This window comes from Stenella coeruleoalba (genome assembly GCF_951394435.1).
Source record: "Stenella coeruleoalba genome assembly, chromosome: 1".
NCBI classification, from domain to species: domain Eukaryota; kingdom Metazoa; phylum Chordata; class Mammalia; order Artiodactyla; family Delphinidae; genus Stenella; species Stenella coeruleoalba.
In genome coordinates, this window is record NC_137169.1 from 146,040,374 (window position 1) to 146,068,320 (window position 27,947).

The following is a 27,947-nucleotide window of genomic DNA, read 5'->3' on the forward strand; positions in this document are numbered from 1 at the left end:
CCTCAGCAATGGGTCCACTGGCAGAAAACAAATCCCACATCTCCACAAATGAAGATCAAACAATCCGTTCTGTCTGTAATAAGGGGGGTAGGGAGGGTGGGGCTCACACCCAGAACTAGACTCTATAACAAACAGCCATGAACAAAATATTAACGTCTACTTACTTTGGTGTCTAGGAAATTGTACTATCATCTGAAGGTCCCATTATCAAAAACACATACACTGAGAATCTAATTACACACAGCACTATTGAAAAGAATTATAAAGACCTAGCCCCTGTCATTTAGGAATCAATAAGAAAATGATAAAACATAGGATTTTAACAAAGGATACAAGGTGGGATCTTATTTGGTCCAATTCATTTGTTAAAATAGTTTTAGGAATTATCCACAATCTGCTAAAACAAAACATTCCATGAGTTATGGAAACCACCAATAAGCAAAGCCTTTTCCTCAAAGAGTACAAAAATAAGACCAAGAATCACATGATATGATGATATTTTTAGCCTACTTGGTGTTGGTGCATATTCGAAACACCCACGTTCTGCAAAGCCATGTCACACTGGGAAGAGAGACGAAGACATGGAAGTGTCTCATCTCATTTCACTGACACACAAATGCCTCTCTCACACACATGTACTATCTATCTTTCACATGCACTTAGGTGCTTTTGTGAGTAATACAAATTCATTTGAAAGTGTTACTGAGTCTATGATACTTTTGATCATTCCTCTGTTTGCTCAAAAGCAAATACTAAATCCATGACCACTGTCTGGGAGTTGGGAACCCTCCACTAACCCCTTTCAAGCTCCAACTTCTGACAGCCTCAATGCAAACAGCAGTTTGCCAGGGGTCCCAGTTTGCCTTGTGGTCCAGGAGGGTCCCAAAGGATCCTAGAAAAAAACAGGGGTTGGGTGGGGAGTGGTAATCTAAGGGCTCCTGTTTTGGTCCCAATGATCCCAGAGTTACAGGCCAAAAAAAAGAGACTCCAAAGTGATCAAAGCAACATCTTATTTTCAACTTTATTTCCAACTTAAAACTTCATTATAAAACTTGTCAAATAAACAAACATGTCAAAAACAAAATTAAAAACAAATTGTAGCTGATATCCAGAAACTGCAGCACTGTGTTGGAAACAGCTCTTTTCTCATTACCAAGGAAAGAATTAAAGGTCCTTCTTCCTCCCCTAAAGCTTCATTGGTGAATCTAGTATAGAATAGGCTGGGACGCCATTTTTTGATGCCAGGAGAGAAGCATTAAAAAACTGCTTGCATACATCAGTACTAATAAAACACTGAAAATTTCACCAAAACGATGTTTAAAGACTAAAGGATGCGGAATGTTCTTCATGATCACATTAACGTAAGTTCTGTTATATACACTTCGAACTGCAGCGTAGAACAAACACTGCATATCTAAATGGCTCATATGTAAAATGTATAATTAAAAACCCAAACATACATATACACTATATTTATTAGATTCCCCTATGTTTAAGATTCTGGAGAACAATTTAACTCTGAATACGAAACCTTAGTGAATTTGCTACTGTTCCATTATAGGACAATTAATAATGAGACTGTATCAACTGAAGTAGAATCTAATGGCTAAAGCTACCTTATGCACAGCTATTAAACTAAAAGAAACGATTTTAAACTATTCCCTTAAATTGTATTTAGATAAATAGATTTCTAAAGATGAATACAACACTCCTTTACAGGGAGTAGAGTTGTAAATATAAAGGCTATGCAAAATACAGTATAAACTGCCTGAACTAACAGTAGCAAAAACACAGTTTAATTTAAAAAGTCAAAAACATATAAAAATATTAGCCTTTCAGAAATGGCAAATTTTCAAACACCACTCTGTGTAAAAATGTTTAAATAGTGATGTTATTCCAAAAATATATATTTATTCTATTTCTCTATTTGCAACAGTTTATAAAGGCAAACAAACACCTGCGGTTGAGGTAGCAAAGCCAAATTCACAAACTTTGGATTAGGAAAAATACCCTTCCTACTCTTAATAGCATCTTTCATACAATATTAAATGAGTTCCACTTCTTTCAAAATGTTTAATTCGCATGTAGTACTTTACAAAACTTAATTTAAAATACTGCAAATGTTTGTTAAAAAGATACTTAGTCCCGAAAATTATTTCACATTCAAAATACTATACAGAAAAATCTGAAGTCCCCATATATTACATAAAAGCTATGTATTTACAGTTTCAAATGCAGTTTTACAAGTTGAGGTTAACCAAACCTCTACTAATGGTCTTCATTAAACAGTGTCCACTATCAATCATCCTCCTTCCCGTACAGCACTGAACAGAGAGGACCAGTTTTTACTTTCAAATCACATAGCTAGTAAATGATTTAATTTAAAGGGAAACAAATTCTATTCTCTTAATGCAATAAAACATAAACGTACTTTAAAATGTAACTGTTTTCATTTAAGAAAAACCAACTGGACAAAGGAATCAAACTTTGAAAGGTAATCAAAAACCCTAAACATCAACAGTATTCAGTGCATTTGTAAGACTATTTTCTGTTTTCAGATTTTTAAGGATTGAAAATTTCCTATTAGAATGCAAATTCTAACATCTTTATTTATATTTTCCTTATGTTAATTGTTATGATTTAATAAAAATGAACACAGCTACATTAAAAGACTTACTACTTGGCTCTATAGTCCTGCCTCAAAAAGAAAGAGAAACATAAAGATCCTGTCAGTGCAACGAAAGGTTCATTTTGGGTTTTTTTCCTTTTTTTGCCAATGGAACCAAAACTGCAGGAGCATTTAGACAGCGCCTAGACCAGAATCAGTAGATGTATGGGAATATGCGGTACGGGACGCGCTGGCAGTACTTCTCCCACGCCAGGCCGTACTTCTTCCTACAGTGGCGTTCATCGCGAGCCTCCCGGTGCACCAGCAAAATGGTGAAATAAATCACGTAGAAATAAGGAAGAACGTGATTGAAACCTGGGGACAGCAACAGTAAATAGTACTAGGTATTTTTATTATCACTACACAGTATTGTTTCCTGCTGGTTCGCAAATCGTCTAAAAATGGACCATCCCGTTACTTCATTTTCTCCAATGGGGGAAACAACTACACCGGTTCATAAATTCCCACTAGTGTGTGGCAGGAGGTAGTATTTGAATTAAAAGCTATTCAGAGAACAGTGATTAATCCACCCTAACAATCCTTCAAAATCAGAACCTCTGTATTTAAAGCAAATCTCCCCGTTTCCTCCCCGCCAGTGCTTAGGAAGAGGACGGCAGGCCACCCGTGAGGGGCAGGGTGGGCAGGGCAGACAGCACTGCAGGGTATGGGCTGACACTAACACAAACAAAACAGAGTGTGCCTTTTCTTCTTCTTAAGAACCGGAGTTTTTCAGAATCTACGTACACTGAGTCACAAATAGAAAGTTAATTTCTACATATTCTTCTTAGAAAAAAAGCTACCAGGCACAGCTTAAAACTTAAAATTTTGCTTGCAGAAGTTTAGACTCAAACTTCAGGCTCGGTGAATTCCTAATTACCCTCAGACGCTGGATGAATGAGGTGCTGGATACCGAAAAGCGCATACACCCAGATGGGGAACGGGCAACCCAAACCTCCAACAGGCGACACCCAGACCCAACGAGCACACACACATCCTATGGTGGCCGGAGAAAGAGTCAAATCAGTTCTCTTCTTAAATGCTTACCACATGGGAGGGACCATGCCAGGGCCATGATGAGATCACCCAAGTAATTGGGATGGCGAACAAAACCCCACCATCCAGAAACGAGAAGATTTTTTCCTGTTGAAGTATGAATGGTCTTTAAATCTATACAAAAATAAAAATACATTTTTAATGATCTCTAGACAAACAGACATAAAATCTTTATGTGGTATAAATACTATAAATATAAACCAATACTTACGTGCAAGCTTTGGATCAGAGGGATTTTTCCGGAATGCATTTTTCTGAGAATTTGCACATCGGAAGATTACAAATCCACACACTGTAATTTTTTAAAAATTTCATTTGTTAACAATTTAGCTTTAATCTTTATTTAAAAGCATCTGTAATTTCATTTAGAAATTATTCCTGTGCTCCAAGGAAATTTGCAAAGTACAGAATAGCTTTATTTCTTAACAATTCAAAACCTCTCAATCTTAGAAGGTCAAAAGAAGATATGATCCCGATATCTCACTATCGTACAGCTTTCATCATCTACCATGAAGGCAAAACTAACAAATATAGTTACATCCATGAATAAAATCTAATGCAGCCCACATTACAATAAAATCAATACTGGAGTTCATCTGTTAGTTATGATACCTACTGGCCACAACATGAATGCTTTATTAATAAAACTATAGCTCAGAATCTGCACCAGAACAACTTGCACATAAATATATGCCGAATCCCACTGTAAGCCTCCAAGTTGGTGGCTTTATTTCAAATTCCGAAATGTCAAAATTAAGAGGCCCTGACATATCACTATTTATTATCAGTCCTCAATGAAGTAGTAAGAAATAACTCTACTCCCTATTTTTAGCTTAACTGTAAAATATACATATCCTGTCTTGAATAACACACAGGCACGTTTAACCAAACCAATGAAGAAACTAAATCTTAATTTCAACCAACAGCTTGAATGTCTTCTTCTACCATAAATACTGAATAGTGCAGCAAAACTAGCAATACTTGAAGTCCAGTGCTAATTTTCCCTGCCCTCCCTCTGGCGGAGGTGTTTAACCAACAGTGAAACGAAAGAAAAGCCATCCTGAAGCTAACCAACGAGCACCCGGCCAAAGTGTTCTCCTCGCTCGTCTCCAGCATCCACCCTGGCCAAGTGGTTCCCTCTGTCCGATGTATCTACCTCCCCATCCCACTTTTCCCCACTGCACCATATCCTCCAATAGGTTTACACCGATGTTCCCCCAGAGAGACGCACTCTCTACCTTAAACTCCCATCATATTCGGTCTGTAAGTCCCTCCTCTAGACTCTTCCTACTACTCAATGCAGTGTCTGAGCGTCTTATTTCTCCCGCTAGAATGCAAGCTCTAGGAAGGCAAGACCAATCTCCCTACTTTTTAAGGTGCTACCAGAAAAGGCAGGCACTCAACAGAAAAAATGAATCATTACTAAGACAATAAAATTTTAAATGAACTTATTATTTTAAACTAAATTTAATAAATTTTAAAACCAAATGGTTTGTTTAAAATTATGTTTAAAGAACCACTGAGAACCCAAGAAAGAAACATCCATTCTCTTTGTAAGATGCAAGAATCTTTTTATTACTCAACTCATCCATCACAGATTACTTCAAACCTGAGCCAATCATGGCCATTTAAAAGGGCATGCTAATCACTAATCACTAGAGAAATGCAAATCAAAACTACAAGGAGGTGTCACCTCACACCAGTCAGAATGGCCATCATCAAAAAATCTACAAACAATAAATGCTGGAGAGGGTGTGGAGAAAAGGGAACCCTCTTGCACTGTTGGTGGGAATGTAAGTTGACACAGCCACTCTGGAGAACAGTATGGAGGTAACTTAAAAAACTAAAAATAGAACTACCGTATGACCCAGCAATCCCACCACTGGGCATATACCCTGAGAAAACCATAATTCAAAAAGAGTCATGTACCACAATGTTCATTGCAGTTCTATTTACAATAGCCAGGACATGGAAGCAACCTAAGTGTCCATCGACAGATGAATGGGTAAAGAAGATGGGGCACATATACAAAATGGAATATTACTCAGCCATAAAAAGAAACGAAAGTGAACTATTTGTAGTGAGGTGGATGGACCTAGAGTCTGTCATACAGAGTGAAGTAAGTCAGAAAGAGAAAAACAAATACCGTATGCTAACACATATGTATAATCTACAAAAAAAGATGGTTCTGATGAACCTAGGGGCAGGGCAGGAATAAAGACGCAGACATAGAGAATGGACTTGAGGACATGGGGAGGGGGAAGGGTAAGCTGGGACAAAGTGAGAGAGTGGCATGGACATATATACACTACCAAACGTAAAATAGATAGCTAGTGGGAAGCAGCTGCATAGCACAGGGAGATCAGCTCGGTGGCTTGTGACCACCTAGAGGGGTGGGATAGGGAGGGTGGGAGAGAGATGCAAGAGGGAGGGGATATGGGGATATATGTATACGTATAGCTGATTCACTTTGTTATACAGCAGAAACTAGCACAACATTGTAAAGCAATTATACTCCAATAAAGATTAAAAAAAAAAAAGGTCCAGGAAAGACTAAAATTCAATCCTGATTTTCCAAAAGAGCTCAAGGATCAGAGAAAACAAGCAACCTGTACAAGAATACACAGCTAGTGTCAAAGCTAGCATCGAGCCCCATGCTCCAGATGCCTTCTGCTACCTAAGATGATATCTTATTATGTCTGTGTCTTCTGTTCTTCCCTCCCATCAGCCTTGTTTTTCTCAGTCACCTCATTCTGATAAGATCTGTAGTTGTGTCCTACTGCTAGATAGCTGTTCCCAGTGTATACCAGCATTTTCTTGTACATAACTCTGCCATATGTGTCCCTTTTATAAACATGAACTTGGTTACTTAGTACTTAATTGGGTTGTTGGGACTAAGTGGTTATTTATCCATTTATTATAATAAAAAGAGCCACTCAGACTTGAAAAAAGTAAATAAAAGGGCACACTATAAATATGCAGATCCACAGCACACACAATATTTACTACACAGAGACCGAAGTTAATACTCACGTTTCAGAGCAATGATTAGAGACGCCATTGGCCAAGACAGTTCATTTGGATGACTGACTAAATAAAAGGCTTGGAAGCTGTAGATAAACGGAACCCACACTAGATCTCCAAAAGCCAGCATGAATCCAAATCCATCATGGATAATGTCCATGGTCGTCAGCAGTGCTTCCTGTAAGGGTATGGAGGGGGGAAATTTTCTTTTAAACTTTGGGGGACAAAAGCTTCAATGTTTAAAGTATTCAAGTAAAGTTCTAGCTTACAGTCAAATTTATAAAGGGCTAAGGGAAAGTACACCAACCAAAACCGTTTTAAAGTGGGAGTGGGCATCTGGTTCCCTCGGCACGTGTATCATTCTGTTCTTCTCCTGTCGCTCTACCCTCTCCCTCCGCGATCCTGAAACAACAGAGCTGCCAACGCCCCTGTGCCTCCATGCCTCTGCCTGGAACACCCCGCTCCAGCTTCAGCTGAAGCCTCGCCCATGCTGCTTTCCTCAACCCTCCCCCTAGACAAGGCACTTCTCAGATGCCACCACCCACCACCTGCTGAAGCCTGGAGCGACCGTGTGACTGTCCTGTAAATAAGCGACTCTCGCCACTAGACTAGAAGATGGAAGGCTGGGAGCATGGGTTTCCACCTGCCACCCCTGCACCCAGCACACATGCACCAACCTAACTTCTGATAGCAATCTGGCTTTTCATGTAGCTTTTCCACACTACCTGGCAACATGGGAAAATGCCTGCCTCGCTGCTCAGGGTAAATCAGGACCTGAACGCACTCTCGTGTGGATTTGGTCAGCGCAAGCCAGCAGCCAGATCCCCTGGACCAGAACCTGCAGGCCCGGCTCTGGAAGTGGAGGCTCTGGAAGTGGAGTCGGCCCTGCCCAAGGGCATCTCCAATCTGCCTCTGACACCAGTACTCCCCGCTGACTAGAAAAACTAGCAAGTATAAGTAAGCTCTGCTGAAGAATCAAACCAACACGGACCTACTGTGTAGCACAGGGAACATCACCTATATGCGAAAAGATCCTAAAAAAGAATGAATATACGTATAGCTGAATCACTTCGCAGCACACCTGAAACTAACCCAACACTGTAAATCAACTATACTCCAATAAAATTAAAATTTAAAAAATAATCAATATTCTAGGTTAAAGAAAAAGCGTGATAATCTCCAAAACGCATTTTTTTTCCCAGAAAGCAAGCAAAAGGACCATGGAACAGAAAAATGGATGCAACAACTCCAGGCCCTTTGGGTCACCCTCTAGTGAAGAGCGCCTATTCTTACGCACACGGGAGCAGGTACAAGAGCAGACCAGTGACGACGACAGGGCACGCGGGAGTGGGCAGTGAGCGAGGGACAAGGTATAAGCAGCTGGCGCCAGCAGGGGCAGAACCCTCAGCCCTACCCAGTTCCTGGGGCCTCAGGGGATTTGCCGGACAGCCAGCGGAGGCTCACAGGAAGGGTCATTTAAGTTCACATTCTCCACTTTCTAAGGTGCGGCACATCAACACGCAGAAGAATTCCTAGCACCCAATCTAATAAGAAAAGTATCAAGCATCTACTAATTGCCCGAAAGTGTGCCAGATACTAAAGAAAATCATAAAATCAAGTCCTTTCTTCAAGAAGCCTGCTATAATCTGGCTGAGCTACTGCTAACATATTTAAAAAAATAACTTCCCAACTTTAATCCACTACCCCTGGTGAAAAACTGCCTTAACAGTTTTGCCTTAAAATACAAACATTTTCTGTTAATTAACAGAAATCAATGTTTGTTTAAATCTCTAGAAAATGTGAATTTCTAAGTCACTTCAAAAGTGACTACCATGACACGACAGAAAACGAGAAGGAAGAATTACTCACCACTGAAAAGCTTCCAGACAGGAAGTTAAAAAAAAAAAATCTCTGAGGTGATAAAGCAACAGAGGAAATATCATCTGACTTGTAAAATGTAACCTACCATCTTCTTAGGAGCCCTTTATTACATAATCAAAGAAAGACCTACAACTGGCAAGACTAAGTGCATTTACAAGGATTGTTGGGTTTTTTTTTTAATTTCAAAAGCATGTTTAATTTTGAGTAGACTTGGAATTTTCAAAGGACTCTATCAGATGCTCCCACAATCTCTGCAGCTTCTAAGGCTGGGCCCAGGTCTGTGTTCAGTGGCAGGAGCTCAACAAGAATCCAAATGTGGCTACTTGCACTCGAGGTCTGTTCACCTCAAAGAGGTCCTAATTTCCTCCCAAAGAAAAGGAAGGTTATCGACAAATCAATATCAAGCTTTCAAAGTCATTTTGACTGAATATGACCAAATAAGACAGCTTTAAAAAAACACCTTAAAGGAGATGGACCTTCTCTCAAAATATCAACAGACTGCCAAGAGAATTTATTTTGTAACATTATGACATAGGGCTGCCAATTTCGTTTTTCAAACTGAAAGAAAACTCAACTTGGAATTTGGAGGAGATGATGACAAAGATAACAGTAAATGATAAAACAGTTGTAAAATAGACCCAAGGAAGAAATTATTTTCAAGAGGAATATAGTTAGGTGAGACCGAGATTAGCAAACATTTACCAGTCTTCAAGTAGCGGAAAAAACTGATGATGTATCAACGTATGAGAAAAGCCAAGTGTTAGGAAATTAGCTTTATTTAAACTGTTTTCCTCAATGTATCATGATTTCTGGTTTTATATCCATCTAATCAGAGCTACTCTTTTATTCTGAAACACCAACAATAAAACATCTCCCCCTTTATCTAAGAACTATAAAGGGCAATCTGACAGTCCAAAGAACACTATCTTAACTCGATGATGATCTGTCCATCCATTTTCATCTGACAGAATCATTAAGAAATTAATGTTCATTAATTCATATAAATAAAGTTTTATTTATATGAATCGGTCACACCCACAAAGCCAAGATCCACAGATCTTAAATATTTAGCACCTGACAGAGCAGCTGACATACACGGAAGTATCACCAAAGTTCTCGACACCTACCCGCTGTCAGTGCTCACTGTGTGTCAGCTCAATGCGCCACATGGATCCACAACTCATTTAATCCTCACAAGCCTTGCAGGCAGGTTATATTCTCCTCACTTTGTGTGGAAGAAGCTGAGGCTCAGAGGGGTCAGGTCAATCACCCACACTCAACGCCATCTGACTCCAAAGCTCTTAAAATTAATTACCTCATTCCAGAGAGCATCCACCACATACAAGAGCTGGAAACTGTTGACCAAAATCATTGCTAAGGATGGAACAGTGCGATGCTGTAGCTTCATCTCAGCCAAAAGCATCACCAGGTTAATGACCACCTGAAATAAAAGGGGCAGGTATAGTTTCTACAGAGAGAAAGGTGGTAACTTCCCAGCTGAGAAAGCTGCAGACACCACCTTACCGAGAAGCCACCATCAGTGATAAGACATATCAACCTCAGGAGTCCCTTGGTAAGATTTACTGAGATGGACACTTATTCTGTGGTGTTCTTGCCAAAGACGTATAACTCGCTCCAATCATGAGAAAACACTGGACTAACCCAAACTGAAGGACACTCTTACAAAATAACTGACCAGTATCTTCAAAAGTGTCAAGGTGATGAGAGACAAGGAAAGACTAGCAACTGTTACAGACTAGAGGAGACTAAGGCCAAATAACAAATAAATGCACTGTCGGACCCTGAAGAGGATTCTGGAACAGGAAAAGGCCAACAGCATGAAACATTAGTGAAACTCAAATAAGGTCTAGGGATTTAATTAATACTACTGTAACAATGTTAATTTGTGGGGGGTTTTTCTTTTTAATTGCTGTTTTTTATAACTATACTATGGTTCTGCCAAATGTTAATTAACATTGGGGAGAGTGGTATGAAGGAACTCTTTATTTTTGCAACTCGAACAAGTCTAAAATTAAGTCAAAATACATTTTTTTAAAGGGGAGGAAATACATTTTTTCTTAATTCATACACTATTATTTTCCTACTTAAACATAAACTGATATAATCAAAATAAAACAAACTCTTTTAATGTTTAATAACCTGTAACAGGGCATCTTATCCCTCTGGACTATATTTACAGCAAGAAAATATTTTAAGTAGACAGATTTATGCAATGCTGTGATTATTCCTAAAAACATACCACCCACAGCTTACTTTAACATTGTCTACAATCCTTTCCAAATGCAAGACTAATTTGTACTACTGAACTGAAATTAAAAAAAAAAGACATACCCATCCAATCAATCCGGGGCGCAATTCACAGAAGTATTTGAGATCAAAAGTACCGATCCGAGGATTTAACTCACGGCCAATGAAGAAATCATAGACAGCGTTTCCTATGAAGGGAAAAGTCCTTATCCAAACAGTATTCCAAACCCAATTATGAGGCTTTAAAATTGCACTGCTGTCCACTCTCCAGGGTCACAATTCAATCACCTCCAGGAGCCTGGCAAACAGCCAGAGAGGAAAGGCATGGTGGTGAGAGCCAAGAGGGGCCGTGAGGACACAGGGGGCAGGGGATACTGGCCCCATCTGGAAACATCCATGCTGCTATAGGCATGGGGCCTATGGGGCCAGATTCCTAGATTTTGGGGGAACCAGAGCTTTTTTAAATGTAGACTCACCATTTTAAAAATAAGCCACTTAATTTTTTTTAATGTTTAAGTACTTTAGGTTAGAATCAACCAATTTGTAATCTCTATTATTTGTTGGTTGTTTTTTTTTAAAAGGATGTTTACTATTTTGGACAAAAAATATTTGTCCTAAATTGTTATAATACTAATGTTACTAAAATGCTGTAAGTTGTTCAAATGTCTTACTGTCATCAAGTGACTAAAAAAGGAAGAAGAAACAAATAGGAAAACACAAGGGGAAAAAATCAGATTTTCTTCCTTTTATTTTTCTCTAAATTTTTTCACCTTTTCCTTTTTTTTCCTATTTCTCTTCATCTCTCATAAACTGAAGCGAGAATTCTATGAAAGCCTAGAAACAGATGCTGAGGGGCCAGTGGGGTGAGGGTGTGGAGAGGCATTTGTGGGAGGCGTTTGTGGGACCCACGTTCTAACACTGCTCACCAGAGCTGGCCGGCGACAGTTCATCCCGGGGCGCTTTCAAAGCCCTGGCGTAGAGATAAACACTCAAGACCACAGAAAAAACGGTGGCCGCAAGTGCACACTGAAGGAAATGACTGTACACGTAATAAAGCTTTACATCCCAGAAGAGAGATGCTCCGACGAGTACAGATGTCAGGATAAAAGCGTAGAATCCTTAAAAAAGGGAGGGGAGGGGAAAAAAATGAATGTTAACCCAGGGTTCACATTGGATTTACACCATTATAAAATAATACAACATTATTTTGTAAAATCTTAGTTTCATTATTCAAGCTACACACACACAAATACATGAACGAGCAGTGCCCCTGAGGTTAGCAGTCTTCAATACAGATGCTGTATCTCGCACACAATTTGTGAAATATTCTCATACTTAAGTTATTATTTTTCATTGTGAACAGTCATCTGCTTTTAATGAAGAGAGAGCTGAAAAGAAGTGCACAGAAATTCACTATTAAAAAGCTGAAAAGAACCTCAAAATTCACATAATCCAAACCCCTGAGGCCAAAGTCAAATGGCTAATTATTGACAGAGCTGAGCCAAACACACAGTTTAAAGCCTTTAGGGCAATGTTGGTGGTTATAAATTATAAACATTTTTACCCGAAATAACTTATCAATAAGGGTTTCAAAGGATCCTGGTCGTCCTCTACCTCCCAAACAAAGACCTCAAGACCCTGCCCTCAAAGAAGAGGCCACAACCCAAATGTTCCCCAGGGCCAGGCAGGAGACTGAGGGGACCAGCCGAGTGGGGACGTCAGGGAGGGACTGCCAGGCCCACAGATGTTCATTCCGAAGTCAGAAGCACCCACGAGGCCCCGCAGGAGGAGCTCCTGTTCCGAGCTAGCCCTGCTATGGCTCAACAGACAGAAGCTGAGTGTACTGGCTGCTGCTTCTTTGGACCCAAGAAACAGTTTTCCTTTCAGGAGCTGAGTGCCTGCAAAAACTGTTCTCTGAGTAAGCAGTCAAATCACATTTGGATAAAAACAGTCTAACACAGAAAAGACGTAGGTGTTATTTCTGTAAGAATTCTAAAACCAAAGCTTTTGTAAAGTCAAATGGTCATCTCTAATTTATTATTTAAGTCCACATTTTCCACAGTGTCAGGTTTACTCCAAAGAGTAACTTTTAACTTTTTAAACTTTTTCTTTAACTTTGTAAAGCATTCATTTAATGCTCATAAAATTTACGAATATTAAAGAAAAAGAATGGTAGATGAAGCCGTTTCTTGCTCTCTAGCCTACGTGGATTAAATTATTCAAAATGTCTCAGGACTCTCCTTAGTTGATGATGGTAAAATCTTGTAATACTAGAACCAGAGTAACGAGGAAATTTTCAAAGGAAGGATCAAGCAACTAGTTCAGCCACTGCCTGCTTGCTCGACAGCTCCGAGCCCAGTACTACTGTTCTCAGCCTCTGAGTGAGCCACGCCCTCAAAGGGAAGCAAAAACAGAAAAGAAGAGCACTTGGACGAGAAGTAAGTGGGTACCTAGAGAGAAGCCCACAAAACACGAACAGCGACAGACCTGATGGCCCAAAGGGAACACCCCACCCCTCCCCAGACTTGGCCTCACTGAGGCCGCAAGGCGCAGGAGAGAGGGTGTGTGGGAGATTCTAAACCTGGTTCCAGCAGCAAGGAATCTGGTAAAAGTAAACAAAGTATCTGACAGTAGCAGCAAGTCAGTGCTAAGCATCTACCAGGGGTCAGGCGCGGAGCTAGGTTCAACGCCTTACCCACTTGGCACAAGAGGCAGTCATCTAAAACACCTCTGGCTTCCCTTTTAGAGCCCAGTCGAGTGATTTCAGATACAGTGGATGCTAGATGAGTCACTGAAAAAAGTATCCACAGTTCGAAAGGTGAGAAGTGATAGGATTAAAACAGGCCAAGAACTAAAATTTACAGTATAATTCCCAAGAAAAGGAAAACAGTCCACCCAATCTAGTTAAAATGGAAAATCATTTAAGGATAACTACACTATACACGTATTTCTTAAAAGCAGGTTAACTGTACTTTATCAAAGTCTTCACGTGCCAAAGGTGGACTGTTCCTCTTACTCAGCACACACTCCTACCCCAGGAGGTGCCCACGTCAGGAGGGACAATGCCCACTTCTTGAGACGCTCATCGAGACTTCCACTCCATCCACTCAGGGCTCCTACCAACAAGCGCCTCCTACAGGCCAGTCCCTATGCTGGTACCACAAAGGGTACCACAATGAACACAGCCAAGTCCCTGCCCACAAGCCACCTTCTAGTGGGGAGACCCCAGTGAAGAGACAAGTACACTGATGTCAGGAAGACCTGTCACAGAGGAAAATAAAGCAGGGTAAAGGAAAGAAAGGGATCTGAGGGCTCCTCTGAGCAGAGACACGTCAGGGATGAAGCAGCCGACACTTTGGGGGAAAGTTTTCCAGGCAAAAGCACTGAGAATGTAGCCTAGAGACGGCCCGGAGGCTGGTGGCTGGAGCAAAAGAGCAAGAGCTCCGGAGGGCAGGAGTGGCCAGGAAGCCCACACCAGTGCAGAACTTAGGCCATGGGGATGACTCAGGATGATAAGATACACAGTCAAAATTGCTTCAATGAGCGATAAATGCTATTAAGAAAATAAAACTGGAGAGTGGAAAACAGTGACTGAGTGGCTTGTTACTTAACATGGCATAATTCTGACGTATCGGCTGCAGATGCGAACAGTTTACTTGCATGCTCTTCTGACTACTGAGAGAAATTTACCATTTCCTCCTCTGGCATAATCAGCTTTGACAGTTTAAAGAGTACAGCACCCAAAAGTCTGAGCTATCGAGTCATCAATTTGAGTTTTGGAAAAAAAAAAAAAAATCACCATTTAATCTGTACTTGAGTCTTCTTCCATCAGTAAGAGGTGTTCCTTCTACAACCTTAAAAGAAAAGGTTTTTTTTTTTAATTTAAAATTTTAAAAGCACAACACTTTACCATGATACACATGTCTTGTAAAATCACCTAAATTTCAACATGCCCAAGAAGGAGGATCATCTTTTAGTAGGAAACTTTAGTAACAAGTCTCAAAAATCTTCATGGCACTCCCTTAAGTAAAGTAATTCCACCTTCAGGAATTTATCTCAAATACAAATCTAGTAATGACTTCTCCGTGTACTGAGACTATTGCCATAGCCACTCTCCCCCAATGATCCCATGTCCCACCACAAGACTAGACGTGTTTTCAAAAACCTGTACATCTAGTCGATCTCTAGCTCAAAACTCTTCAATGACTCCCCACTGCTTACAAAGCAGAATACAACTCCACTATCTCATGTTGGTGTCATCCTTTCAATCGGGTTCAACCCCACTTACCCAATCCCAAGGCCCATGTGCTATTTGATGATACAGACTCATATACTTACTTGCTCTGCTATTTATACATATACGCTCACTTAGTTATTCAATCATTTCATGTGATTCTTTTATCTCCAATAAGAGACCGAGAGCATGTCCACTGGACCATTTCATCTCTTCATTTGGATCACCCACAGCATCCCCATAAAAAAGGTACTCAAGAAACACACTACTTGAACAGGATGAGTTAAGAGAAAAAGTCCACCTGCCCAATGGCAGCTACATTTTACTCCCCAAAATAACTATTCAGAAATAGTGCAATTCATTATAAATTGTAAAATACTAATATGGTATCACTTGTCTTGGGCCAAACTACTTTACCCTTTCATTAGCTATGAAAGGGAACCCAGGAGAAATGTAGTATCTGTCTGAGATTATAGGATTAGCAAAACCCCACAGGCTAATTTCAAATGATCCTTATCTATTAAAGGTATCTAACAACTACTGCGTTGGGTTTTAGTCTGTGGGGAAAAAATAGATATATAGCTATCTATATATATAGATATAGATACAAACATATATATATATTTTAACCATCAAAACTGCTTTTCTCAATAAATATTACCTAGTTTGAACTAGCTTTACCTGAGTTTATCTGAATTTGTGATTTTTTACTTTAGAGCCTTATCACAAAAATACCTGAAGGTTCACATCACAAGAATCCTCGCTAGAGCCAATGTTATGGTGAGGTTCCAAAGTATTTCAAGTCTGCAGCTCTATCCTCCTATCACTGGCATTTGCCACTCCTAATAAAACTGATCCTTTGGTTTACAGACAGTTGGCAAACTTGCAAAGCTCTAAGAACAAGATCTTTAAATGAATTATTTATTGATTAGGGAATCTCATGTTCTTTTAAATATATCCAAGTAGAGTATTCTAATGAAAGAAGAAAAAACTACACTTAGCAATGAGGACCAGTTTTAAAGACACTGCATGAGTCTGAAAAGAACATTCCATGGTCCAGACAACAAATTTCTGAAAGAGATGAAAATCAGAAACTCATCATATTTTAAAAAAAAAAAAAAAGTAAAAGATACGGACTAAAGTCCATTGAGCTCAGTACCTTATCAACTGGTAATTTAAAATTCTGCATCTGAAAGGACATATAGCGAGAGGGAATTTTTTTTTCCCAGCCACCTCTACCATTAGTCAGGCTATTTTGAAAAATGGCTTATTCTTCTCTATTTGGTTTGGAAAGATACACAAGAACCCTCAGTCAGATTCTTTAAGTTTCGCTTAATAAGTATGTGTTACAGAATACAAGAGTAAATGCTTAACAAACTAAAACTAAGTAAGTCTGGGTAGTTATGACCAAGGACAGCTTTTAACCTTAAAACTACTATAAATGTCTTTATATAAACATGGGAGCGAGGGGAAGAAAATCTCATAATACCATACGCCCCGCCAACAAACGCTTACCTTCCCAATCGGCAGTAAGTAGAACAGAGCCTGAAGGAAAAACCAGAGGAGGTAGGCCCCAAATACCCTGGTTTCCCATAAATCGTACAAAGCTGGCAGAGGCGGCGGAAAATTCAGAAGACTGGGCTCTTCCTGTTTACACATCAACAGCAACAGGAAGAGGAAAGCAGGCAGGCCAAGCGTGATGAGAAAAACACCTGCAAATAATCAGTGAACATTCAAGGCTCTAATTTCAATCCAGGTTATTTTATTTTATTTTTTTCAAAACTCACTTGAATTTCTAAGGTCGAAACTCAAGTCTGGCTAGCTGTTTGAAACCAATTTCTAATGCATCATTAGAAAGTCTTAACGCTACCTGTCACATCCTGTGGGAAGCAACCACAGGCATGAAGGTAGTAAAACAGCAAATGCCCAGCACTGAAGAGCTAAATTCCACCTCGGAAACCAAGCTCTAAAACACTGAAAATCCAACCACTATGGGAGCAAACATGTTGAAACTCCAGCAAACTGAAGATTGGAACATCTAAAAACTTGAAGATTGGAACATCTAAAAACTATCGGTCTCATCTTTAAAGAACAAAAAACTTTATACCCCTAAGTTTCTCACAATTAAAATAGTATCACATTCACGTTACATGTGCGCAGACTTTTAAGCGATGCTGGACACCATCTTTAACAGATTCAGTTAGCCAAGAGTTATAAATTACAAAATACAAAGCAGTTAAGCCATGCAGGATTTTGAACCATTTAACCAATAAGTACTTCCTTTTACTAAGTCATAAGACCTCACCAGCTCCACCCACTTAATAACTCCAAACCTCTGAATGCTTCAGATCTTTGACCCTCAAGAGCAACCTGTCTAACAGGTAGTGTAGACACCATGAACCCACTGGATGCATGCAGCTTATTCCCAGTGCTACTGCCAAGCCAGGCCCTGTCACTGAGATCTGATTATTAGCAGATTTCCCAGTCACGAATAGCTCACCGTCCTTCCTATATACAACAGTCATACCAACCTTCCTTTCATCACTTCTTTGCACTTCTTTGCTCAAAACCTATTAAAAGATTGCTAAAGGGCTTCCCTGGTGGCGCAGTGGTTGAGAGCCCGCCTGCCGATGCAGGGGACACGGGTTCGTGCCCCAGTCTGGGAAGATCCCACATGCCGCGGAGCAGCTGGGCCTGTGAGCCATGGCCGCTGAGCCTGCGTGTCCGGAGCCTGTGCTCCGCAACGGGAGAGGCCACAGCAGTGAGAGGCCCGCGTACCGAAAAAAAAAAAAAAAAAAAAAGATTGCTAAAAGTTTTAAATATAGCCACAGTGGCACCCTTTCTACTCCATGATAACCCTCAAAAATGCTCCTACTCAGGCCTTTGCACCTGCTGTCCCTTCTGACTGGAAACTCTTCCCCAGGCTCCCACCTGGCTCACTACCTGGCCGCCTTCAGATTTCTTCAGAGAAAGCCCTTTCCCGCTCACTTTATCGCAACCAGCGTTTGCCCACCCTGCCTGCCCTCCCTAGGCCGGTTCTGATGCCTACCAGGTACTCCTCCAAATTCTAAGTCCTTCTGCTGTGTGGCTGTCACTTCAAAGGTTCTCAACGACGTAGGTCCTTTTGTAACAATTTTTTCTTCCTTTGAATCTATTTCTTTTAATTTGACCTCTTCTCTTCGTGGATGAAGGCTATACTGTGTAAGTATATAACTACTCTCTTGTGACAAAGGGAATTTTTCCTATTTAAAAAATAAAAAGTATTAAATACCTGTAGTCAGCAAGTATCATTAATGCTACCACATTAAGTAATTCAGCATCTTAGTACAGCCATATACACTAATAAGAATAAATTTGTTAAATTATACTCAGTCTTAATTTAAGAACAGAATCTTAGAAAAGATTCTAAGAAAAATTATGGTTTTCAATGTGCTTCTTTAGAGAAAGTCACTTTAACAAGGAAAAAAATTACCTGAGAGGAAAATGAACCCCTCTGTACCTGCGTGTTTTTGTGAGGTATGTCATTCCTCTCTATGTGCTCAGGCTCCCCGTTATATCTGTTGATGCTATTTCCAAATGGCTTCTAAATTGAAGAATATAAAACATTTTAACCATAAGAATGATAACTTAGTAAAAAGGTACATGATGGTAAAAGTTCAGTACTGTGAAACCAAGCAATAAAACCAACCAAAGATTTTCACAGCCGTAATGCTGAAGAATTTCAACCCACTTTTTAAAAAAATGAAATGGAATAAAATTGATTAGAATTTCCTAATCTTCAAAAGATTGGCTCTTACAGTAGAGGTTTCCACATAAGATCTTCCATCTTTTAAACAAAATTAGACTAAATCTTATAATTTCACTGTTCGATAACAGATGCTCTAATAATATTCACTATGAGAGGTAGATACAGTAAAAATTGGTAAATCAGCTCATTAACTGCTTAAAAAAAAAGAGGAAAAGACATTCACGGCCCCCAAACAGCTTAATAACAGGAAATTAAGAAATAGTGGCTACTTATGGAGTATTACTAGTAACCTACAAACTGCCTACTTTCTGAATTTCATCTGCCTTATTTCTATTTAACCTTACATTTTCTCTCCCTAATGTCTCCTTTCTCAATTCAGTCTCTTTCCTTGAATGTCATTCTCTTCAAGCAGTGGAGGGAATTTCTTGCTGACTGTACAGAGGAAGGACTTTCGCTTACAAAACATTTTCCAGGCAATGTATGGCTGAAATAGGTGACTTTGCTCCTTTAAAGTCACTGACAGATTAATTAAAAAGAGAAATATATCTTTTGGGAGGCCAGCTGTCGAAAGACGGCATTAATATAGTATCAAGTTCTAGTTCAAATCAAGGTCTAACTGAGCAGTGACAGCATTCAACATATACTTAAGTTTACCAAAGTGCCAACGAGCCACTTAGCAGCAAACGGACCCACCTAAAAACTACACTCTCGGTTTTTCAAAGGTCCAACGTGTAATCCACAGCAACCACAAATGTAATCCTGTAACATAGCTAGTCAGCTGACCCTGAACTGTACTGACTGCAAATTGACGGGGTATTCACACAGTGAGGCAAGGTACTGCAAAGATCACAATTAGGAGTCCAAAAGAATAAGGATGATGTGATGTCAAAGCTACGTGCAGGGCTTCGCTGGTGGCGCAGTGGTTGGGAGTCCGCCTGCTGATGCAGGGGACGCGGGTTTGTGCCCCGGTCCGGGAAGATCCCACATGCCGCGGAGCGGCTGGGCCCGTGAGCCATGGCCGCTGAGCCTGCGCGTCCGGAGCCTGTGCTCCGCAACGGGAGAGGCCACAACAGTGAGAGGCCCGCGTACCGCAAAAAAAAAAAAAAAAAAAGTGATGCAGGAAAATACAACACAGAAGGTTACGCCCAACATCTTAAAATTTAAAAATCTGACTACAAAACACTATGTAATAATCCAGTGTTTTAAGGTTATCAAAAATCTGTACATTTTATCCAGAAAAGAGGTAACAGTAAGTGAAGAGAATAATCAGTGACCTTTCTTCAATTCTGTTTATTATTTCAATTTGGTCTACTATCTAAAATGTTCATTGTGCAAAGTCCTCCAGGCTCTGCACACCCTACCTAATATTTCCAACCTTGAACTCTGAAAGTAAATTCCATTAAAAGTATCCTCTCTGAATAGGGAAGGCAATCAAGTACAATGATACTAAGACAGCAAGAATATGTTTTTATAAGATACAGTTATGTCTCATTATTTTCTACATGAACTTTTATTCACTATAAAAACTATTCAGTTCAGTCTACAATCTACATCTATTTCAAATTTAAACACTGCTTTTTTTAGAAAAAAACCCACAATATTAAATTGCACTCATAACTTAAAAATGTTCTTTTTCATGGTATTTAAAAGCATTATACCTTCTATTCTTCCAAACATTCATTTTTTCATGTAATCTTTAATATTATTAACTGCAAATCACTTGAGTACACATAAAGGGGAAGACATGATTTGGGCAGATTAAACACTGTTGTAAGGTTGGAGATCTCCCAAACACACGTACCAATACCAGTGGAGTCAGTTTAACTTCCAATATTTCCTTCCTTGCTTCCTTCTTTGCTTCCTTAATGTGAGCCTGGTGCGAAGCTGAGACGGATGGGCGGGAACCTTTTGGGGGCCGGCCAGGGGATCGGGAGCGCGACCTGGAGCGGCTCCCTCTGCGTCTGGAGGGAGAACTGGAAGTTGAGCCACTTTTCCTTTGCCTGAAGGAGGTTAAAGGCTAGAGGGAGGAGAAAAGGCAGAGCTTCACCATAAGTCATAACACACTGCCAGAGGGCAGCAACGGCAATGACTGCACCAGTGACTCTAAAAGCACCCTGGGAACTCATGGGATCTGAGCATCCATCAGGTGAGGCCAATAACAGCTTCAGCTATAATGACCCGTCTCTCCTGAGACCAAAGCAGCCTTTCCACCCCTAACTCTTCTTTGAAGGTATTGCCAGGAAATGAATGTTCTAAACCAAGCAGCTGTGCATTTTCCTAATAATATATATAAGAGATACAAATAACATTGATTAAAACTGAGATGATAGGACAAAAAAAAAAAATTAGCACACAAACAATAACAAGAAAATTCATCTCAGTTTCACTCTGAATAAAACACGATCAGATCTTGAAAACGAGTCCAAGACTGGGTTACACAGCAATGTTTTACCCTGCCCTCACCTACTCCGAATATTTCCAGGAACCTAGACCTGAGGAAGGCAAACTAACCCCCAGCCCAAATCCCTCCCACCCAGTATGGGTGGCACAGGAGTGAAGAATGGCTTTACAGTTCTCAAATGACTGCAAACAAAATCAAAAGAAGAATGAAACTTGGTGGCATGTGAGAATCATCTGAACTTCAAATTTCAGTGTCCATGAATAAAATTGCATGGGGACACAGCCATGTCCACAGTTGCTCCTGCAGTGCACGAACTATATGTACAAGTCCTTTTACTCAAAAATGTTGCCAACCCCTGGTCTAGAGCACTCAGACTGTGATCCACAGGCTGCGGGCTCAAGAACTGTTCGTTACTGATCTGCAGCAAGGAATGAAACTGAGAAGAGATGGGCAGCAATTTTTATAGCATTTTGACAAAGCAATTTTATGTCTATTGAATCTGACAGTGAAAAGTTAGGGTTTTATTTTGTACCTTTTTTTTTTCCTCATTTGCCTAGTAATTACGGTATGTTACGTAAATACTTCTATACCATGGACCAGATATTTGCAAGCTCAGGTCCTCACAGATAGGTTGAGAAGCCTTGGACTCAAATCTAATTAATGTCACTCTCCTGATTAAATCCTCGGTGTCTGGGATGAAGCCCAAACCCCTCCAGTTCTGGCTCCTTCTTTCCCCTCCTCCGGCCCTCGCCCACCACACCCTTTCAGCATTGGTCGTCTGTGACTCCCGACCCAAGCCTTTGGCATGCTGTCCGCCGTGGAAGTCCCCCCACCCCATCACCTGGGTTTTCCCTATCTGTCCTCAGCACTCAGCTCTGAAAGCCTTCCCCAAAACCCAGTGCCCTTCCCTACCCTTGATGTGCTCCAACGCCACGCATGACAAACTGTCACAGAATGGCAGAGTGCATTAAACCAGGGAGAGGACGATGTAAGTGTCTGACTTCAGCAGGCTGACAGCTTCTTAGCAACAGGGCACTGTGCCTCATTCATACATTCCCAAAGCCAAAAAACAGGATCTGACCTAAAGCAGGAGAGTGACCCTACGCCTGCAGAGAGCCAGACCTGACTGCTCTAAAGCTTAAAAACCACACCTACAGTGATTTCCCAACTATTATAAACATGCTCTGTAAACCAGAGTGCTTACCTTGATATCACTCTCTTTCAATTCAAGTTCAGTTCCATCTTTGTATCTTACGTTGTAAAGCTGGGAGTTGCTGTCATGGCTCAGAATTTCTACTTCATAATAAAGTGAACTCCCGGGCCATCGACCTCTTACCACCTCACCATCGGCAAATTTCCTACTTGGCATTTTGAAAATCAGTCTGAGTAGTTTAAAAAAAAAAAAAAATTAGAGTCAGCGCATACACACTTACATTTGTCTTTTTTCATAGATTAAACGCTAAAGTACAACTTTCCAAAATGTTTAACTGGTCAAGACTTTCAGGCTACAAAAGCCTCTAGAGGAGAGGGTGAACAACTCCTATTTTAAAGGTGAGAAAACTGAAGCTTAAAGATGTTAACTGTTTTGTTCAAGGTTATAGAAACAGATGGCATGAAGAGGCAGAGTCAGGACATAGAGGTTGTTCCTTCTGCTACACCATATCTCATTGGGAATCACTTTATACAGCCACTGTACACGGAAGTGGCACTAAGGATTAAATATGACAAAACATAAAGGCTCCAAATGATCTGCACCATGCAAAACGCTACCCACCTACGGTAACTATACTTCTTTAATTAATAAGGCACAATCTCACAAAGGACACACCTTTTCTGATTGATAACTCTGCAGATACAGTAGTCCCCTCCTTATCCAAGAGGGATACATTCTAAGACCCCCAGGCATCCCTAGTGGATGCCTGAAACCACAAATAGTACAGAGCCCCGTACATACTGTGTTTTTTTCTATACATACATACCTATGATAAAGTTTAATTTATAAATTAGGCACCGTAAGAGGTTAACAACAATAACTAATAATAAAACAATTATAACAATATACTTTAATAAAAGTTATATGAAGGTGGTCGGTCCCTCTCTCAAAATACCTTAAAGGCACAAATTTAATGCCTTTTCCATCTTAACTAAGCACTTAACCACACACTGTGGCCGTAACTTGCAGTTTGAGGTACAACAGCGAAACTAGCAGGAATTTCTGTTTCCTTCTTCACAATTTCACAGACAGAAGATTCGTTCTTACCATAGGTCTCAGCAACCTCAGCATAGGATTTTTTTTCTTTCCCTATCAAGCCAAGAATTGTCACCTTTTCCCTTAAAGGAAGCACTTTACAGCTTCTCTTTGGCATATCTGAATTGCCAGAGTCACTACTCTTGTGCTTTGAGGCCATTATTAAGTAAAATAAGGGTCACTTGAACACAAGCAGTGTGATACCTCGACAGATTACCGAGATGGCTACTAAGTGACTAATGGGCAAGATGCGCTGGACAAAGGGACGATTCACATCCCAGGCTGGATGGAGAGGGACAGCCCAAGATTTCATCCCGCTACTCAGAGTGGCACACAATTTAAAACTTATGAACTATTTATTTCTGGAATTCTCCATTTAATATTATTGGACCGCAGGTGACCACCTCAGAAAGTGAAACTGCAGATAAGGGGGGATGACTGTAGTCTTACAAAAGCTTTAAAGATGTATTATCTAACTTTTAACAAATTACCTTTACTAAAAACAGTAAACTAGGCAACAGATGGGGAAAATCAAGGCTGTGTAATTAGCATTACTATAACCTACCAACAGGGAGAACAATATAACTCCAAATCTAAAATGAATAGCAAATTTGGGGTTTTCACCAAGCTTTCAAGTCTTACAGCTGAAGTCTCAAATGCCTACCAAGTAACTGCCAACCACATACCTGGGCCAGCATCCTAGCTCTTTTTTCAAAAGCCTACAGCAGACATCAACCCCCAGTTATAACCCTCTTCTCCACTGAACCAAAACGTGGCCCACGAAGCCTGGTATGAAAACAACACTCTAAGAAGCCACAAGCAATCTGCAGCAATTGTCACTTACATGAGGCCTGTTTTTCAAACATCAACTGACTGCTGGGTGCTTCAAGCTCTTAGGTAGTAATGTTTCTCCCTCCTCGGACCAACAGATTCACCTTTCCACAGGACAAAACCAGCGCCTGCCGACAGCTCCAACACCAACTGAACTAGGTGGGCCTCGTCTAAGAAGGAGACAGGAGGACCCAAAAATCTCTCCTTACAGTCACCCTCATCCCACCAACGAAGCAATTCCCGAAACATCCTCTGGGCATATAAAGATACAATCCTCACCCGGCTCCTGTCAACAAAAACAACACTTGAGAACTTCTGAAGACTCTCCAGAGTTAAGAAAGGAGAAAGATTACCACACCCCTCCTGAGAAAAAGTCTTTCCCAAGCACCACATTTCTTCACTGTTAATCGCCTGAGGAAAAAACTTCACAAGCTTCACTTGCTTAGATAGATAGGAGCTAGGTCAGTAGATGAAAGAAAACACAGAGACTTAGGTGGTGATTAGAGGATGTCAGTCCATTTACTCATTAGGTACAAGAGATGGCTTTCTTCCCAAACCTACCTGAGAGAGCATCACTGTGGTAATGAGAAGGTTTGGGCTGGGCGGAGGTTGGGGGGAGGGGTCGGGGCACCGGGAGGACCCCAGACACTCTGGGAATGAAGTCACACCTGGCTGAGGAGTCACGTGAGGGGCACTTGGGAAGCAGAGGGCGGTAGACACCTTGGGACCCGGAGGAGGGGCACAAAAAAGGAAGGTGACAACAGCAAGTTTTGCCTATTTCAACATTTAGCTCTGAGCCTCCAAACACTAAGAAAGAGGAAGGAAATGTGCCCTTCTCTCGTGCCCCCTCCTTCTCCTCGGACCCCCTAAAATCAAACCACTGCTATTAGTACTAGTTCTCTGACATTGGTCAACCAGGGTGAGCAGAAGGCAATTACATCTTTCTACGTGAAGATGCCATCCGAGTTTCAAACAACTCTTTGTAAACTTTTGAAACACAGGCCCTCAGGACTCGGGAGCCACCTGGATTTTTTAAAAGGCCCTTGAGCAGATTCTGTCCTTTTTGGAAAATACATTTATTGGCATCTTTCCGTTGTACCTATTTTACGCCACACACACAGTATCTGTGCGATACTGGACACAGGTCAATGCCAAAGAGGTTTTTCTGCTATCAATTAAATATTTGGGGTTAAACAAATTAAGATAGCTGGTGGATATCTGTTAGGTCTCTAAACATTTTTAAAAAAAGAGTTAGGAATTAGGACTCGATAACGATCTTTCATATAATGGCTGAAAAAAGGAAAAAATAGGAACAAACCAGCACGCTCCTTCGGAGACCACTATCTCATACACAAATGTTCCAAAAGGCGAAACTACCAACATTATGTGCACCTCCACTTTGCACAAGATCCACACACAAGTGTCACACAGTGCATCACATCCTAATTCTGCAGGAGTGAATTAGCCAGGTAGGACAGAAAAGCCCCAGGACATTTGCGCACATTGCTATGCTCACCTGATGGAATCAAAACACACAGGGATCAGCCTCCCTCAGAAGGGAGGTTTTAGCCAAGTAGGTTGGCAAAGAAAGATTTTGTTTACTGAGCACAATGTCTCCATTCCCCATTAGCAGTGGAAACATGGGGACCCTCAGGCTTTTCTCTATTAAGCCACAACATGCTTGCTAACTTCAGTGGCAATTGGCACTGGAATCTCCACACATATCAGCTCCAATATGTTACTGTTTATCAGCACAACTGAATGTGCTATTCTCTGCTGATCGCAGTGTTACAGAGGCCTTTGGTCATCTTTCCTCACTTTCCCAAGTTAGTCTAAACGTGGCAGAGAAAGGGAAGCTCAAATGAAGTTTGACAGCTTCCCTCTTCAACACCTGGGCCCAAGGCTGGCCTGGCAGGCAAAACCCAAACAGGAACCCCTGGCCTATCTCCTGCCTCTGTCGCACAAAGCAGAAGAAACGCCACCTTCTTGGCTGTAGGGGCGGCACGGCCTGACTTCTCCCCTAAGCAATATAAAGAACTGAAGGTAACAATAATTCCCCTCCTACTCACTCTCTTCCCTCCTCCCTAGACAGCTCTCAGAAACTAAACTTAAACTGGACTTGGTGCCCAGTCTAAATTAGCGCGCGCGCACACACACACACACACACACACACATACACACACACCCTTTCCTCCACGGCAGTTGCTACAAAGTGTAATTACAGATTTGCACGTATTTATTTGCAAGGTCCCTGAGGGCTGGGACCAGGAGCGTGGATCTACCTGGGCTCCGGCCGGGTGCATGCCCGCCACAGCCCGTGAGCAAGCTCGCTCGCTCCAGGCTGAACCCTTGCACTGTCCACGCGCTGTCCAATGTATCTACTGGGTCGTTCTGAATATCCACAGCCTGACTCCCGACCAGACCGTGCAATCATTTTGATGGAACCGCCTGGAACCAGGCCCTCTGCCATCAAGCGCTAAGTGTCCCTTGCGAGTGTCGGAAGGTGTCATTACGAAGAATTTTTTTAAAGCCTTTAAAAAGATGAAAAAGTAGGATCGAGCTTTAGCTGGAGTACGCAAACCTGCCTAAGTACCCGTTTCTTGAGTGTGAGGAAACACCGGGCGAGGGAATGCAACGCGCGCAGCCAGCACTGGAGAATAGCCGAACAGAGACCGCCACGACCCTCAAGGCCAGTGACAACCAGCGAGAATTAAAGGCAACTTTGCAACCCCACTTCCCCGTCCGCCAGGCTGCCGCGCCTTTTCTGCCTCCCCGAGAGCAGGGCCCACCAAGCCACCCGCTAATCTGTCAAAAGGCGCTCGGAGCCGGTTTGGGAGGGCTGGTGCTGCAGGGCGGGGACAAAGGCACCAGGGTGGGTCACCCACCCACTCATCCTCCCCAGCCAACATCATTTTACACCGACGCGGCGCGTCCAAAATGGAGGGAAACGTCTGTAATTTAAAACCGCAGCTCCATTTCCGCAGCTGGCCGGGCCGGACGCACCTTCAGCCTCGCCAGCAGCGGCCCGGACCGACTCGGAGAAGGGGAGGGCGAGGCCGCGGCACCAGGCCCGGCGCCCAGGAACCCCGGTCCACCCGCCGCGCCCGCCCCGCCCGCCCCGCCCGCCCTGCGGGCCTCCCCGCGGCCCCTCGGAGACTGCGCCGTGGGGAGCGGGGCGTGGGTACGGGCGCTCACCTGCTCCGGACTCCGGCGGGAACACGAACAGCTCCGGGAGAGTTGCTGAGCAGCTATCCGGTGGCGGTTCCGCGCGCGCGACACTGCCGGCTCTCGCGCTCTCGCGCCCCGCGGTCCCGCAGCCCGGGCGCGCGCCCCCCGGCCCCGCCCTCTCCTCGTCCCGCCCCCCAGTTGGCTTCCCAGGGCTCCCATTGGCCCCTCGGCCTTTTGAATAGTGCCCGGCGCTGTCGATTGGTTTTGAGACATGGCGCGTCCGCCCGCCCCGCCCCACTCCGCGTCAAGGCCCGCGATGGGGGAAGAGGATCCTCGCGGGTCTAGCCGTGGTGCGGCCCAGAAGGCATATTTGAGCGGGCCTTATCTCAGCCGCCCAGGCACTTTTCTAGCCCGCTGACCGCG

General features: G+C 41.9%; 1 protein-coding gene across 1 annotated transcript; it reads right to left on the reverse strand.

Annotated features, from left to right (window-relative positions):
* Positions 1-996: 996 nt before the first annotated feature.
* Positions 997-27,690, reverse strand: LBR (lamin B receptor). The gene is made up of 14 exons (XM_079921957.1): positions 27,552-27,690; positions 22,482-22,659; positions 20,678-20,893; positions 18,628-18,711; positions 18,178-18,370; positions 16,644-16,840; positions 14,694-14,748; positions 11,821-12,012; positions 10,979-11,082; positions 9,942-10,067; positions 6,755-6,923; positions 3,933-4,013; positions 3,713-3,835; positions 997-2,983 (listed from the first exon to the last, which is right to left on the reverse strand). Exons 2-14 carry the CDS (start codon positions 22,644-22,646, stop codon positions 2,823-2,825), a joined length of 1,866 nt encoding a protein of 621 aa, XP_079778083.1. The 5' UTR covers positions 22,647-22,659; positions 27,552-27,690; the 3' UTR covers positions 997-2,822.
* Positions 27,691-27,947: the final 257 nt, after the last annotated feature.